Source organism: Pangasianodon hypophthalmus, chromosome 27, assembly GCF_027358585.1.
Source record: "Pangasianodon hypophthalmus isolate fPanHyp1 chromosome 27, fPanHyp1.pri, whole genome shotgun sequence".
Taxonomy (NCBI): Eukaryota; Metazoa; Chordata; class Actinopteri; order Siluriformes; family Pangasiidae; genus Pangasianodon; species Pangasianodon hypophthalmus.
The window spans coordinates 7,150,203-7,165,497 of NC_069736.1; the positions used below are offsets into that span (position 1 = coordinate 7,150,203).

At 39.9% G+C, this 15,295-nt stretch overlaps 1 protein-coding gene across 4 annotated transcripts in view; it reads left to right on the forward strand.

The window, feature by feature from the left end:
• The first annotated feature begins 854 nt into the window (after positions 1 to 854).
• The window catches only part of mtmr4 (myotubularin related protein 4), a 69,909-nt gene continuing 55,468 nt past the window's right edge, over positions 855 to 15,295 (forward strand). Inside the window, exons 1-2 of one of the 4 annotated variants that reach the window (XM_053230482.1) lie at positions 855 to 984; positions 12,760 to 12,845. In XM_053230482.1, the coding sequence (XP_053086457.1) occupies positions 12,843 to 12,845 (3 nt within the window). In that variant the 5' untranslated portion in view covers positions 855 to 984; positions 12,760 to 12,842. Of the gene's footprint in view, positions 985 to 1,008; positions 1,122 to 8,498; positions 8,654 to 10,863; positions 11,158 to 12,759; positions 12,846 to 15,295 lie in introns of those variants that run through there. The other 3 variants (XM_053230484.1, XM_053230483.1, XM_053230481.1) reach the window with 3 other exon arrangements.

The following is a 15,295-nucleotide window of genomic DNA, read 5'->3' on the forward strand; positions in this document are numbered from 1 at the left end:
TATACTGTCTATTTTCTGCACCAAACATATCTTTTGGAATTAAGCCCCAAAAGTTCTACCTTGGTCTCATCAGACCATAACACATTTTGCCACATGGTTTGGGGTTATTTAGACAGGCTTGTATGTTTTTTTTTTGTTGTCTGTTTGTTTTTTGAGAAAGGGCTTCTGTCTAGCCACCCTGTTGTCACATGCAGAGAGTAATCAATACTTGTCAATTACTTCTGAACATGGGTATGAATGTGATTGGTTCATTCTGAGCACAGTCACATGCTCCATTATAAAAGGATGTGCACACTTAAGCAGCTATATTGGAAGTTTTTCTTTTCTCCCCTAAAACATGAATTCTCTTGGTTTTTATATCACGTTAAAGGTGGAAAACCATTACATAACAAAAACATGCAATTTTAATGGGGTGGTCTATCTATCTATCTGCCTATCTATCTATCTATCTATCTGTCTGTCTGTCTGTCTGTCTGTCTATGAACAACATAGCAGCAATTAACTCATTAATTCTATCTATCTATCTATTTGTCTCTCTGTCTAATATGAATAACACAGCAACAATTAACTCATTAATTCTATCTATCTATCTATTTTAATTCCTCCACAGTCACTAATACTCCGACCTGCTCCGTGCCATCCCTTTAAATAAACACGCACCGGGACACGTGACCCGATAGTGCCGCGCTGTGATTTTCTATTGGTCGGTTTTGTGCCCAGGCTCTTCGGCGCGATTGGCGGGTGTGTGGGTGTGTTCGCGCCTCGAGCTCCGGCATCAAAGCGACGGCTTCGCCCCCAGTCGTAAAAGCTGATTGGTTATGCGGCTCGAGCGAATTACGTCATGTGAGTAAGTCTCGCTTCGCCATTGGTGGACCGAGAACGTTAAGTCAGTGGAGATTGGCTGACGCATGAGGTCATCGCGAGTGAATGCGGAAGTCGTGTGGGCCCTACTGAGTCACCGTTGGGTCAGCTGATTCTTTCTGAGTGAGTAACTCGTCTCGACTAAATCTTATTTTTTAATGCACGTTTCACCTGTAACGTTTAGCGCATGTTTATGTCGAATGGTCTTCTTCTTGGGTGGAACTTTATCTGGAGCTTTTGGGTTTCCGGTTTCTCCGAGTGTACGTTTGTGTTTGAATCTGACGGCTGTGTCTAAAAAATCGCATGCTATCATAGCCTAGTGAAAAGACTTCGCTATCCTCGGTGTGCTGTGCTGGGGGAAGCCCAAGCCTGGCTTGCATGTTAGACTAGAGCTCAGGTGACTGAAGTTTATCTTGCATCACATGAACCGGCTTGTGTTTGTCAGACGAGTGCAGCTGATTTGGTCACTCCATCACGATACGATGCTCGATTGTGCCCAGGGGCGTGGCTTCAGGGGTTACACAGGGTGGCCAACAGACAGCTGGCGCCCTTAACTGACCTCTGACCTCTGATCTCTGACCGGATCACACCTCTGAAAGGTCTAGTCTTATCTGGCTCATGTTTGAAACCATCACTGTAGAGTTGTAGGTATTTACAACAAGCCAATACACTGATGTCATCATGTCATCATTCATTTTTCACCAAGCAGCAGATAATCTGCTAATGCAAGCTTGTTCTGTATATCAATAAGTATTGGCACCCCTTGTGCTTTTGTTTTTTCTCGGCTGTGCCCCAAACCTTGAACACAGTCCTGATTTTTTTCAACGTTTCCACATTTTTTTGTAAAATTGCTTTTGATCATCTTGATGAAGTGATCAGGATTTCATTTTAATGTCTGTTTCATTTAAGGGTTGTACCTCAGGTAGTGCTGTCGTCTCACGGCTCCGTGTTCCCCGGTTCAATCCCGAGCTCAGGTTATTTTTCTGCATGGGTTTCCTCTGCGTTGTCTGGTTTCATCCCACCTCCCAAAAACATGCCAGTAGGTGAACTGGCAAGTCTAAATTGCCTATAGGTGTGAATGTGTGTGTGTGTGGTTTGCTGGCGATAGGCAGGCGTCCTTCTTCATGCCCAGGATAAAGCGGTTATAGACGATAAATGAATGAATGTTTCGATTAACTTGTATAGATTGTTTAACAGAAATCCCAAACTAGACTCTTTAATGAGTAATGCTTTTTTTTTACTCCATAAACTTCCCCAGCTATGAAATAGATTTTTCTACATGCATTAAGATCTGAAATTTGAGGAATATAGTGAAAACCCGACATGTTTAACTATTCTTTTGGTATTTAGACTCTCCCTTTAAAATTAAAGGTTTGGGATTTCATGGGAAAGGCTGAGATTTTGTTTTTTTTGGCTACTCTTATGTGGTTTGTTGATGGTGGCGTTATTGATTATAACCTTCCAATCAACCAGCGAGTAGGATTAAGGAAATTGAAGCTGTACAAGAATTTAAAAAAATAAATAAATGGGTTTAGTGATGAGCTGTAAGAGAACAAACCATCAAAGTCTAAGAAGTTGTTTTGCCAAATTTGGTATCTACATTGTGCGTAAAACGTGTCTTCCATTTGTTAATGCTATACATTTTAAGTTGGGCCTATTGGTGCACTGTTGCTGGTTGTATTGGTTACCTTTATTTTCTTTTTTTTTTCTCTTCTTGCACCCAATTCATTCCCCCTGTTTACTCTGCCAAAGCTGCAGAACCCGCCAAGCTCCACTGCCTGTGCTGAAATATCTAATTGATGTGCCACGATCATGTTACAGGTCAGGGCTCCACTTTAAATAGCCACATGACTCGCTCTGAATTTGGGCCTGCATGCTCTCTGAGGGGTATGTTTGTATCTCTCCATAGTAATAACATAGCTGTGTGCTGCTGTTCTCGTCCCCTGCGTGTGAGACTGATGGTTACGGGGCTGCGATCAGAAGTGACCTCTTGTTCGAAGCTTTGGTTTGTTGCTCTTAGCACCCTGTTGAAGAGAATAGTGCTTGTGAGGCAACAAAGTTAAGACGCTGTCTGGTTTATGAAACGCAAAAGAAATCCATTAGAAAGTCAGAAGATGTTTACTAAGCAGCTTTAGTTTGACCCGTGGTGTGTGTGTGTTAGTGTGTCTGCACTCGGAGAGCAAAAGGTGTCAGAAACTGGGCAACGTGTTTCCAGAAGTAGTCAGCATAAGCAGTTGCATTTGAGAGTTAAAGCGGAACTTGTGTGTTATTTTGCGTATTAGGTTGCGTTAACGGTGTTGTCCTTCCAGCAGTGAAACACACACAGCGTCATTTGAGACCTTCTAAAATCCAGAGACTGTTATCGTTTGTGTAGCCCACACCATCCTGAACGATCATGTCAACGAAGTGATTTGAGCGGAGATCTTGTATCAGTCGTGCCTATCTTCGACAGAAACATCTTTTGGGATGTAGCAACATACGTCCTAGTGAATACATTTATAAGAACCTGTAATAGATATACTTTTTTTTTTTTTTTTTTAACCTGGGCAAATATCTTTTGACCCCTTTTCAGGGACAGAACACACAATAATGTGATGTCATGGTCATGGTGAGGGTATGTATCAATCCTCACAAGAAATGTTTAGAATTTAGAAAAACAAAAAAACACATCTGTGCAAAACTATGCGAAACTAGAAATACATTTCACCCAAATGATGGACAACTGATTTTATTGACCTTTTAATCTTGCTGATGCTATCTTCCTGCAAAGATCATGTTGTGTAAGGAGCCAGATTGACAAACACAGCAGTAAAAACAGTCAGTCTGCATAAAGATGTCTGAAACCTTGCTAGCGGAGTGTGATTTGCTCACACAGCGAACGTCATGCTTTGGTCGTGTTGATGGATCGTTACGTGCGAAACAGACATAAGCCTAATCGATTCGGTTTGTAATCAGATACCGACTGTCAAAAGGTCTCCGATACTCCTGCGCTGTAGTCAGAATGAAATCTTTAAATGCTTTTTGTTTGTTTTTTTACTTTTTGAGGGTAACTAGACTTTAAAATGCTAGAACTTTATTTGCAGTTGATATGGGAAACAACAAATCATTGGTCAGAAAATGAGCAAGAATGAAACAAATGCTCTACTGAGAGCCCCAGTGCCACCATTTACTATTGCTGCAGTGAACTGTTTGGGGGAAAAACTAGAAACAGAAATTCACTTATATAGTCTTCTTGAACGCAAAGATAAAATCATGATAATTATTAAAATGTTTGATGTAAAATTCAAATTTGGTTATCTACCACACCTGATTCAGCCCACAAAGCTTAAACATTTAAAGAAATCAAAGGGAAATGCTATTCCATACTAAGTTCCTTTATCTGTTTGTTTAATTCTTGCTAATTTCCTGACCAATGATTTGTTGTTATTTTTAAAAGCTGCTTCTTCTTCTTCTTCTTCTTCTTCTTCTTATTATTATTAAAAGCTTAATATTTTGCCGTTTTAGGCTTGGCCCGTAGGGTTTTTTTTTTTTTTTTTTTTTTTTTTTTTTTTTTTTTTGCGCCCAGGAGTATTGTATCTAAGATCAACTTTCTTAACACTTTTTTTTTTCTAAAATGTTCTATTAATTCCCCTTTATAAAATTTCTTTTTTCCCCTTCCCAATTTTCTACTTGTGAAGTGAGGTGAATCATGCTGCATTACAGGCCAGTGTGGCACGCTCTGACAAAAGCGATATCTGCCCTCTTCCACATACTGTACATGAGCTCACAGACGCTCACGATTGGCTAGTGTCTCTGTGACTGACAGGGGAGAGAACGTACGCCATCCCTCCCACCCAGAGAGCACGGCCAATTTTCCTCCTTTGGCTCCCAGGAACGGATGGCCGTGGCATCGCTGAGATTCAAACTCATGATTTTTTTTAAAACAAAACCTATATCTGCATTTTTTTTTTGTTGGTTTATTGTTTTGTTTTGTTTTTTATGTACCTTATCAAGTGAAAAGTAGTAAATATAAGTTTCGCATGAACTGGCTTGTATCATGATACGGAATAAAGTAACAGATACTGAAAGTTGTTTATCATGCGTTATTTTTATCAAGTTTCTAACATTTATAACATTACTACATTACCATTAGCATGTGGTGGCACTGTTTTCAAGAATAGTGTTCGATTTGTGCAGAAAGGCTCTCTGGCTTTGCTTAAATTTTGGTAGAGAATTGTCTTCTGAGGAAAGAGAAACGAGTTGGAGCAAGCAGATTTCCTGTTGCCTCAAAAAGCCTGCCAACTTTCCTTGGAACTGCTATCCTACACACATCCACAAAGAAAGTGCATGCCAACTTCTACCACCTGATGTCAGAACTCTCTCAAACTGTAATCATGCACGGATGCACAAATGCATGCAGCGTCTAGTCAAATGCAGTCACTCCTGCTGCGAATGTAACCACAATTTTGCTGTCAAACTCCATTGGGTGGTGGCATTGTTTTATAACGGTGTTAGCACTGCATAGTTTGAATACCTCAGTCCAGTGCGCTGGAGTAAAAGTGTTTAGAAAGTGAATATCTCTCGCATGATAAGCCACACCACTGCTTATGTAATAGATGCACTTTGGCATTTTATTGTGGCTCGAACTTTGAAACCTAACCTGTTCTATGTGGAGGAGAATTCGGGAGTGGTTTACAGTTAAATAGTAAAAGTAGCTATTTAACATCGTTGTGTAGTTTCAAGAAATCAGAATTGAAACTTGCTCTTTTTTATTTTTTTTCCTGGAGGGAAGTGAAACAAGTGACCCAGTCACCATGTTCGCATTTCTTAATCCGTTTCTGCAGTTCCTAAAGTTCACGTTCATAATAAAAACTATAGCTTAGAGATCATTTAACGAGGAGGATGAGGAAAGGGTTTAAGCATGCGAACTGTTTCTGTTTACACTAAGAACAAACGCTCATGTAACCGTGTGCTAGTGGTGAAACAGCTGGATCTTGTATTTGGCGTACAGACTAGATAAAACTAGTTGTATTGTTTGATCGCTCTTATGTACGTTATGTAAATCAGGACAGTATCTGATTTAGGTCTTAAATAGACAGAGTGTACACTTTTGCCAATTAGTGAGTAAATCTGATTTGTTTGTTTAGACTATAGGATGTAATATACTGTTATGTAAATATAGTCTATATAACTTTGTACTATAGTAACGGGTGGGTGTGTATATGTTCAGTAGGGTGGGGCCATATGACTTCATAGTATCGATATTGTAACAAATTGTCACAGTACACTTTTTTTTTTTTTTTTTGTCTGTATTGCAATATCTTTTTTTTTCCACATTCTTTTTTCAAAAATAACAATTACAAACTTTGTAAACGGCTGATTTGATGTTAGTTTTGTACTGTTTTGAATTTTTAAAATGTAAAATTTCTTTAGTTTCTCCAAAAATAAATTAAGACAATAACATTTACATTACATTTACATTTACGGCATTTGGCAGACGCCCTTATCCAGAGCGACTTACAATAGTATATAAGGACTTTATGTATATACAATAACGACTTTAAAAAGTTTTATTTTTTGAATTCCCAATGTTTATCAGGATTCAGACCTAATCAAAATTAGAGGTAAGTTTCAGTTCATGTTTTGGTTACTTGGAGCTAAGGGTGTGGTTTGGTGGTGTGTGTGTGTGTGTGTGTGTGTGTGTGTGTGTGTGTGTGTGTGTGTGTGTGTGTGTGTGTGTGTGGATACTTGAGTCAGAAAATGGTGCTTTCCTTTCGGGATTCTGTGCGTATAGAACTTGCACTCCGATCAAGACTCTGTTTGCTCTGTAGATTCTAGCTGAAAGCTGACCGGAGAGGTTGCGTGAAATGTTCACGGATTCGTAATTTGAGAGACTGTGCACTTCACAGTCTCTCAAATGAGTAACAGGTGGAGGAAACTAAGCCTCAGCAAGAGTCTATGCATCATCAGTGCATGTGGTCAATTTATTGTCAGTACAATACAGGGTGCAGTCTGTTAGGGACGTGCATGCACAAACCTGCTTTGCACTGTAGAGGGTGTGACTGAGGGAATGTGAACCTGAGAACCTGAGAACACAACCTATAGAAAAACTCTTCGTAAGACTGCAGCGTGCAAGCATATAGCAAATACGTCATGGTGGTGTTGGTCCGGGCTTCTGCAATTCCCTTGGCTCAATCGAGAGAAAATCCATGATATGTTAAGCTCCACCCACTTGGTTTTCGCCAAAAAAAGGACACAATTTTGCAGAGCTTTCAGAATAAAAGTTGTATAAATGAAGCAGAGATGTCCCAGCATTTGCAACTGAAGCTGGATGTGGCTCATGTTAACTAACTCAATTGGTTGTATCTTGTACAAACAATGTACAAATTTGATATATCTTGGCACACTTAATCATTTGACCATTTTTAAGATTTGCACCAATTTGCATGCAAATATTTCACAAGGGGGTGCTATAGCGTCCAAGTAACTTAATCACTGGGGTGCACAAATTAGTAACCCTGGATCCCCGGAAAAGAAGATTGTGTCTGGGCTATTAATTTTTTGTTTGTTTGTTTGTTTGTTTTAATTAATAGTTGTCTGGTGGCATAGTAGGCTATAGACTACTTGCTGTAGACCTTGGCAAAACAAAAGCTTTTATTTGGTATATATGTTTTACAATAATGTGCTTTACACACTTTAAGGTGAGCACCACATGTATCCGCTTTTGAGAATCAGGAACATGCAGGTATTTGGAAAAAACTGACAATGCTGAGGAATATAAAGTGCAGCACTAAGCTGTCGTATAGCTCTCATGGTAGCACAACCTTGAATTGAAGAGAAACCTTCACAGTTCATAACCAAACACTGGCCAATGACGTGCTAACTTTTTGTTGAAAGTGCAAAAATGATATGCTGAGACACTTTCTTGCCTGAAGGGTTAGCTAAGGGATTTATGATTTCTCCATTCCTGATCATGTGGTTTGATCATGTGGTTGTGACCATTGGCCATGGCTAGCTTTAACGTATTTTTATGAAAATTGTTCAAAGAAAAATAGTGATGGTATCAGAAAAAGACCTATCTTGGAAGGCTGCTTAGCTTTCTTAATGGGTGGGTTTTTTTTGGTTCTGGGGGAGAGCTGGTATTTTGATTTGTATGACTTCATTCAGTTGAGTTCCTGGTGACCAAAATTGAAATTTATTTTGAGGGGTTGAAAGAGTCTACTGAGACTGGTGGACACGCATCAATAGGTGGTGCTGTGGCAGTAATTTCAGTGTTAAGTCTACTTATGAACTAGTGCTTGGACCCGGAAGATTGTTGTGGGTTTTTCTTTCTTTTTTTTTTTTTAATTATTTTTTTTTATTATTTTCCTACCTTATGTGAATGAGCTCTTCCCTCAGCATTTTACACTGTGTGTCTGCAGTGGAGGGTGGGCACAGGGTACAGTCATTGTTATTGTAAGCTTGAAAAAGTCTAGACTTGTTTAAAGCATTTGAAGCATGTTCCATACTTCTGTCAAACAGTAGTGAGAGCAGTGCAGACATGGTGAGAGGCTGGTGGTGAGGAGCCGAGGGTGGAAAAAGAAATAAACAAAGAACAAGCTTTAGAGAGAGAGAGAGAGAGAGAGAGAGAGAGAGAGTAGGGGTGTGTGTGTGATTGTCAGTGGGAGTGGACAGGGGAGGAGTGAGTTCATTGGCGCTTTGGAAGCGGAATACTAGAGCAAGTGTGTACAGTTTGCTTCAGCTTTTCCTTTGGTGAACTCTTCTGTCGAAATTGAAATTGAACTACATTGCTGACCCATCACTTTTTGCCCAGGTAGGAATTTCCTCTCTAAGAAGGTACTGAAATTGTTATTGTTTTGTTGGTTGGTCGAAATGAGTGTGTGCGTACAATATGAAACGGAGTAGAAGACGGAGTGTGGTTGAAGGGGGTGTGTCAGTCAGGGAAGTGTGTGTGTGTGTGTGTGTGTGTGTGTGTGTGTGTGTGTGTGTGTGTGTGTCTTGAGCTCTACTGCAGAAGCCAAGAAAATAACACTTAGACACCTAGGCTCCCTCTACAGTTTATTATTGTGTATTAATGTATGTTTTATCATTTGACTTCCTGTCAGGCCTGTGTAATTTTATATTCAAATATTATGTTTGCCACTTGGCTTTTGGAGTTTGATCGTGGTAGACCATGTTTGTATTGGGTGTAGGGTGATTACAGACATTTATCTACCTGAGGAATCTGTAATGCATGACCGATAAAATGAATGACAAGAGCTTTCAAATGTCAAAATTTTCCTAAGACAATTACAAATACTCCATCCTTTATTTGTGAAGGTTATGTGAAATATTATCTTGTATGACCTGGTCTATAGCTGTTTGTTGGCTTATTTGGGTGGTTAAATATTAAAAATCCTGCACTGTATTCCTTTGGTTTACTTGTGAGATTTTTAAACTGACCATCTGAGTATTGGGACATGTGACAGTTTGGAATTTGGCCCATGTAGTGCACTACCTAAGGAGTTGAACAGCATATTTCACACCCTGTGGCAGGGGTTATCAACTGGGGGTCATCTTGCAGACCCAGCAAAATATTTAGCGGACCAAACAAAGTACTTTGTGGGGGAAAAAAATACCTTTGCAGAGTGGATCAATATGATGGAGTAGCTTTTTACTGGGTGATGAAGGCATTACGGTTTCTGGTTGTCCGTGCGTCTGCGCATCTATCCACGTGTCCATCCAAGATTCTTATTTGCACGATATCTCAGGAACAACTGGTTGAATGTTTGTAGGATTAATATGGAATTATCATTGTAACCAGCCAATAAACTGGTTAGATTTTGGAATTGATCCAAAAGCAGTCAAGGTCATCGCAAGGTCAAATGTCTGAAATAATAAGTTTTCTATAAGAGCCTCCTGCCTGTTTGAAGTATATTTTAAGGGTATTTGAGATATACAAATTAATAACAAGAAGGACTAGACTTGGTGGATTAATAACTAGACTTGGAAATTAATAACAAGAAGGACTAGACTTGGTGGTGGTGGAGGCGTCGAGTTCTACGTTTTTCCAATCTGTTTTTCTGTCGCGTGGTTTGTTTTAAAAAAAAAAAAAAAAAAAAAAATTGTTGATCAAAATTAAAACCTGTTCGGTCCCTGTGCCGCTAGTCAAAAGTATTAACATTAAGAATTGAAAGGTAACTGTTTGTTTGTAACCTTTACTTAACCAGGATAAAAGACTCATTGAGATAAAATCAATTAGAGGGGAAGAGAGAGAGGAAAATAAGCGAAAATAAATGAATTGAACAGGAATAGAAGCAAATACATATCAAACAATCACAGAAGCAACTTCCAGTATGGCTTTACTCAAAGTTGTTTACAAGTGCCGTAAATTCAGGCGGTGCAGGGAGCACAGTAAGTTTTCAGGGTTCCTGTAGGGTTTTTGTCTGCTGTCACCATTCATTTGTTAGTTGATTATCAAGACTTCTGTACAGAAGGAAATTTGTTAAATTTTTCGTGTATATGGTTAGGGATACTGTTATGGTCAGGAAATGTGTTTTCATTTCCTTTTACATTGTTTATATGGCTACTAGCTTTGCCACAGCTGCTGAAAAGTTCACAACTCCCTTTTTTCCCTTAAATGTTACTTCATTCCAGTGTAAACAGTCGACCTGGTGAACCTATTGATTGGCACCTGAAGTAATCTGCTTGGTCATGAATGAGCTGATCATTGAGCACCGTGTCTCCCCTGTCCTGACTGCAGCTTTGTGAAATGTTGAGCCTGTAAAGTAATCTCTGGGGGGGGGGGGGGGGGGGGATGCGGGAACCCCATTGTTTCCTCTGAAGACCTCCTGTGTTGATATGAGGATAGAGAGCTGCTCCCTGAGGCAGTACAGCGCGCGCGCGCGGGGGCGGGGGCGGAGGCGGGGGGAGGGGGGAACGTCACGTCACGTCACGTACTCCACGCAGCCCAACCCCCCTACACCCCCCCCCCCCTCCTCCTCCTCCCCCTCCCCCTCCCCCTCTCTTCTGGAAAGCCAAAACCGTAGTAGTGCTCGCGCGGCTTTTAGAGAGCGTCTGTGTGGAGGAAATCATTCACGCGCTCCAAACACTCATCGAAGCCCGGTGTTTATGATATGGCTGGGCGTTTGACGTGTACTTAACCACGCTATTATATTTATTTCTACAACGCGTATGGACCTTGTGGCTTTCCGTAGCAGATGAGGCGCGCACGTGCTCGGTGTACACATACATCCTTACGTACGCACAGAGACGCCGAGGCGCGCGCGCGCGCTGAGGGAACGCTCGAGGGATTTAAGTCGATGTTTCTGGAAACAGGTATTCCATGTTTGTATTCAATTCCGTTAATGTTTTATACATTTGTTTTTTTTTCTTCTTTTTGGCTTTATGCGTATTTATTAGCTTGACTAACTTGGTGTAGACCCTTGGTGTTTGTTTGGTGACGTTAGCTAGCCGTGTTAAACCTGCTACACATTAGCTTAAAAGTATTTGAACTCAGTTTAAGTAAAATTTAAATTTCTGGATTTTAAGTAGTTTTTTTCAGACTTGACGTGTTTAAAATGCCTTCATTTGAAGGTTGTGTGTGTTTGAGGAAGAGAGTATCTCTCTGGGGAAGTCCTCAAATTTCTGTGCAATGTTTTGGTCTTACTCTGAGCTGGAATGGCCTCATGAGCTGATTCCAGATCAGTTTTCTTCTCCTTAAATCACTATGCAGCAGTGTACAGCTTGCTTCAGATCAGCAAAGTCTAAAAAAAAAATGCGGGGAGCTCTTAACAAGGCCTGTAATTGTGCAGTGTTGTTTGTAGCTGTCTCATGAGGCCTGGGCTCTTGTGGAGTTTTCAGTTTCCCTTTCTTGTAAATCAGAGCTCATCCCATTAAAGCTGTTTAGATCAAGGTGGAGTTGGCAGTGTGGAGCAGCAGGTATCGCCAAGTGCATGTCTGATCCCATGACACACTCACACACGCTGACAAGCAGCCAGCGTGCTCTAAATAGATCATACAGTAGAGAGAATTGCACAACTTCAATCCTCTACACCTGCTCAGGTGTGTCTAGTTGGCCAAAATTATGCGCTAGTCATTTTCTGACCTGGTAGGTCACAATTCTGACACAATTCCTGCTTCATTTAACAAGAAAGTTCATCTGTAAAGCAGAAAACATTCAAAATGCCGCACACGAGAGCAGTGGAGATGCAAGGCCGTCGTATAGTAAAGTCAAAGAAATCAAACATCTGTCCAGAGGAGCATTTCTAGACAGGGACTTCTTTCAGTGTCCCAGGATTGAGAGCTTTTTTTTTTTTTTTAATAAGTTCATGAACAGCAATACATCCACAGAACCCAAACCACTTATACGGCTTTTAAAAACGTAGTTTCAAAATGTTTTGTATAATTTGAACTCGTTTTCCTAGTTCTAAAAATAATTACAGTTGGATTCAAGATGGCATCTTACTTCATAATACTTTGTAATTCATTTACACTGAACATCTCTTCAAATGCAAGGTCAATTTTTATAACAGGACAAGACAACCAATTTTTTTTTATATAAAATAAAAGAATAATAAAATCACATCTCTTTTGAGAACTGCGGTCCCTAGATGACGTTCATCAATCTGACAAAAACGGAGTGTGTTGGTAGAAGTGACGTTTGCCAAAGTTGCTGAATGTAGTTTGTTCATTCATTAGTTCGTGGCTTGGAGATGCTCAGGTCCCTGTCGCATTTGCATTTACTCATCACATTCTTGGATTTGAAATTTCCAAAAGAAACAATCACATGATACTAAAGTGCATTTGTTTTATTCATCAACCCTAATCCGGTTGTTTGTTCTACTGTTTTATGCAAGCAAAACCATCTTAACGAACAAAGCTGCTCAGGTGTGTGTGTGTGTGTTGTCTGTGACTGACTTGTGTTTGCTGTTTCAACAGGAGCCGCGTAGAACCACAGGAGGAGAAAGCAGGAGCACTGGAGGAGCCAGAGTCGAGACCCGCTTAACACATCTGTCGAAAACATGGTAGGAGTGTGTTTATGTTTACGTGTAGTGTGTGTGTCTGTATGTGTGTGGGTTCCAGGAAGACCTGCATCCAGTATCTCATGTGCATGGCGAAAGTGTGCTGATGGAGATTGTTATTGTTTTGGTTTGCAATGAGAGCGTCCCTGTACGAACATGTTCTCGTGCGTGCACTCATGCATACAAGTAGAGTATACATTTATAGTAAATCATACGGTGTGTTAATACGTTAGAGGCTGATTATAGCTAAAACGAAGCCAGTTCTTTCAGACTATTCACACTTTTATCTTAACTGTCACAAAATGTGACCTTGTCCATAATGTAGTGGGGGTTTTTTTTGTCTGTTTTTCTTTCCTGCTTGTGTGCAGGAAGCGTAAAAGCTGTAGATATCCATGTAAGTCACTCGCTCATTCTCTGTGTGCTGCTTTAGATTATATTCTTGTAGTTTATACTTTTTATCAATGATAAGTTGTGATGTGTCCCTTACCTGTCGTGTCTAAATTTAGTGTCACTTTAATGCAAGTTTAAATCTAAACTTTAAACTAAGGCGTACTTTAGTGTGTCTCTGTGTGTACTGCACACTGTGTCCAGCTTCGGCCTAAAGAAAACATCCTGCTCTAGCCTGAGCAGGTCTGTGTGTCAGTTTTGGAGAAAAGCATGTTTGACTGTCTGTCTTGAATGTAGATTTTAGGTATACACATTCCCCTTCAAAACGGAGACTGTACTTTACTTGCTCGTAGAGTATCTGTGTAAATCTGTGTGAAGAGAATGCAGAAAGTAGTGATTTGAATGCTTGGTCTATCATGTGACATGAGATCAGATTATCTCACTTGAATTACACGAGTAAACAAGCCTGTAATTTTCTTTTTTCGCGTTAAGAGATTTCTGCCCCCTGTTTCCTGGTCAAAGCGCAAGTGAAACTGCAGTGTCTCAGTTGCGTTTGAGATCATGTGAGAGAGTGTGTAATAGGTAGATTCCAGTATATTTTGATTCTTACTTCCTGCCATGTGACAGTCAGTTTTCGTCATGTTTTCATACATGGTGAGGTGTAGGAGCCCAGGTTTCAATGCAGAACCTCTTTAAGACGATGAGAAGTGGAATTCTGTGTAGTACAGGAAAACAGCCCAAACACCTCTGGCTATATGGCTGTCACTAGAGTTAACTGTGTACTGAATTTCCTGTGCATTTACTGCATACATCCTGTTATGTACATCTTAGTAATTTTTCACAGCTTTTATCATGACTATAACTACGATTAAGAGCTGCACTTTGACCTGGCCTTACTTCCAGTCACCTCTCATGTTTCTCATGGCTCTCTTTCTTTTGGATAGATGCGAGGGGCTCATAAAATCAGCCGTAGGGTAGGTAGCAGATGTTTGTTTAGGAAGTTTTTTTTTTTTTTTTTTTTTGAAATGTCCATGAGTGTGTACAATGAGAGGAAAGGCAATCAAGCAACGCCTCCTCCTTCTCATCCCGCTACTGTGAAAAATGTAGATAAGGCTTTGTACTTTCATTTTCACTTGCATGATGTGTAATAAATATGATCATACTTTACTAGTAATGCTTATTACGACTTTTTCTAATCTCTAATAGTCCTTTAGTAACATACACAAATTTCCTTCTTTTATTGCAGGTTTGAAACTTGTAACGTCCATGTCTCTGTTCTTGATGAGTGACTTTGTTTATAATGTGACATGACAGTGCAACCTGCACAGGAAGAAGTGGGTGGTAGGGAAGTCAGTTTGGTCATAAAAGGAAAAGAAAATTTTTCTTCAGTGTATATACTGTTACTATGTCATTATGTCATTATTATGCTTTATAGTCTAGGTAATTGTTTTATAGGGCTTTACTTTAACTGTTAATGAATATTTAAGATATAAATATGAACAGGTCGGATAGAGCAGTATTGCCTCATGCCATTTTCATCAGTACTAACGCTTGCAGTCATTTTAAAGTCATTAAACTATTAATTATAATCTCTCTTCTAAACAGAACAGCTGTTTACAAAGCTGTTACCAAATTACAACCTATTATAATCCTGTAGTTCATGGACTTTACCTATAACATCAAATCTGTATACAAAGTTTAACGCCCTCTTGTGGTCTTCAGAAAAATCTCTTTTTGACTACTTGAACAGAGTACACACACTTAGAAAGAAGTGTGTAGTACCAAAGTACCAGAGCAGCTGCTGGTCAGGGTTTTTATTTTACAATTCTTGTATGAATAAATATTGTATTGTTTATACAGCCGGCAGAATGATCATTAAACACTTGGCACGTACAGTAAACAAAGCAGCCACTGCGGCTCTCCTGCAGATCAGCGGCTGCTGCTTTAGATCTAAAATGAAGTCAAAACCTATGGTGAAACCTGACAGAAAATAAAGGTGCAAGCCAGACTGAATAATCTTTTTTTCTTCTGTGTGATGCAAGGACAAAAAACCACAAATCAAGGCC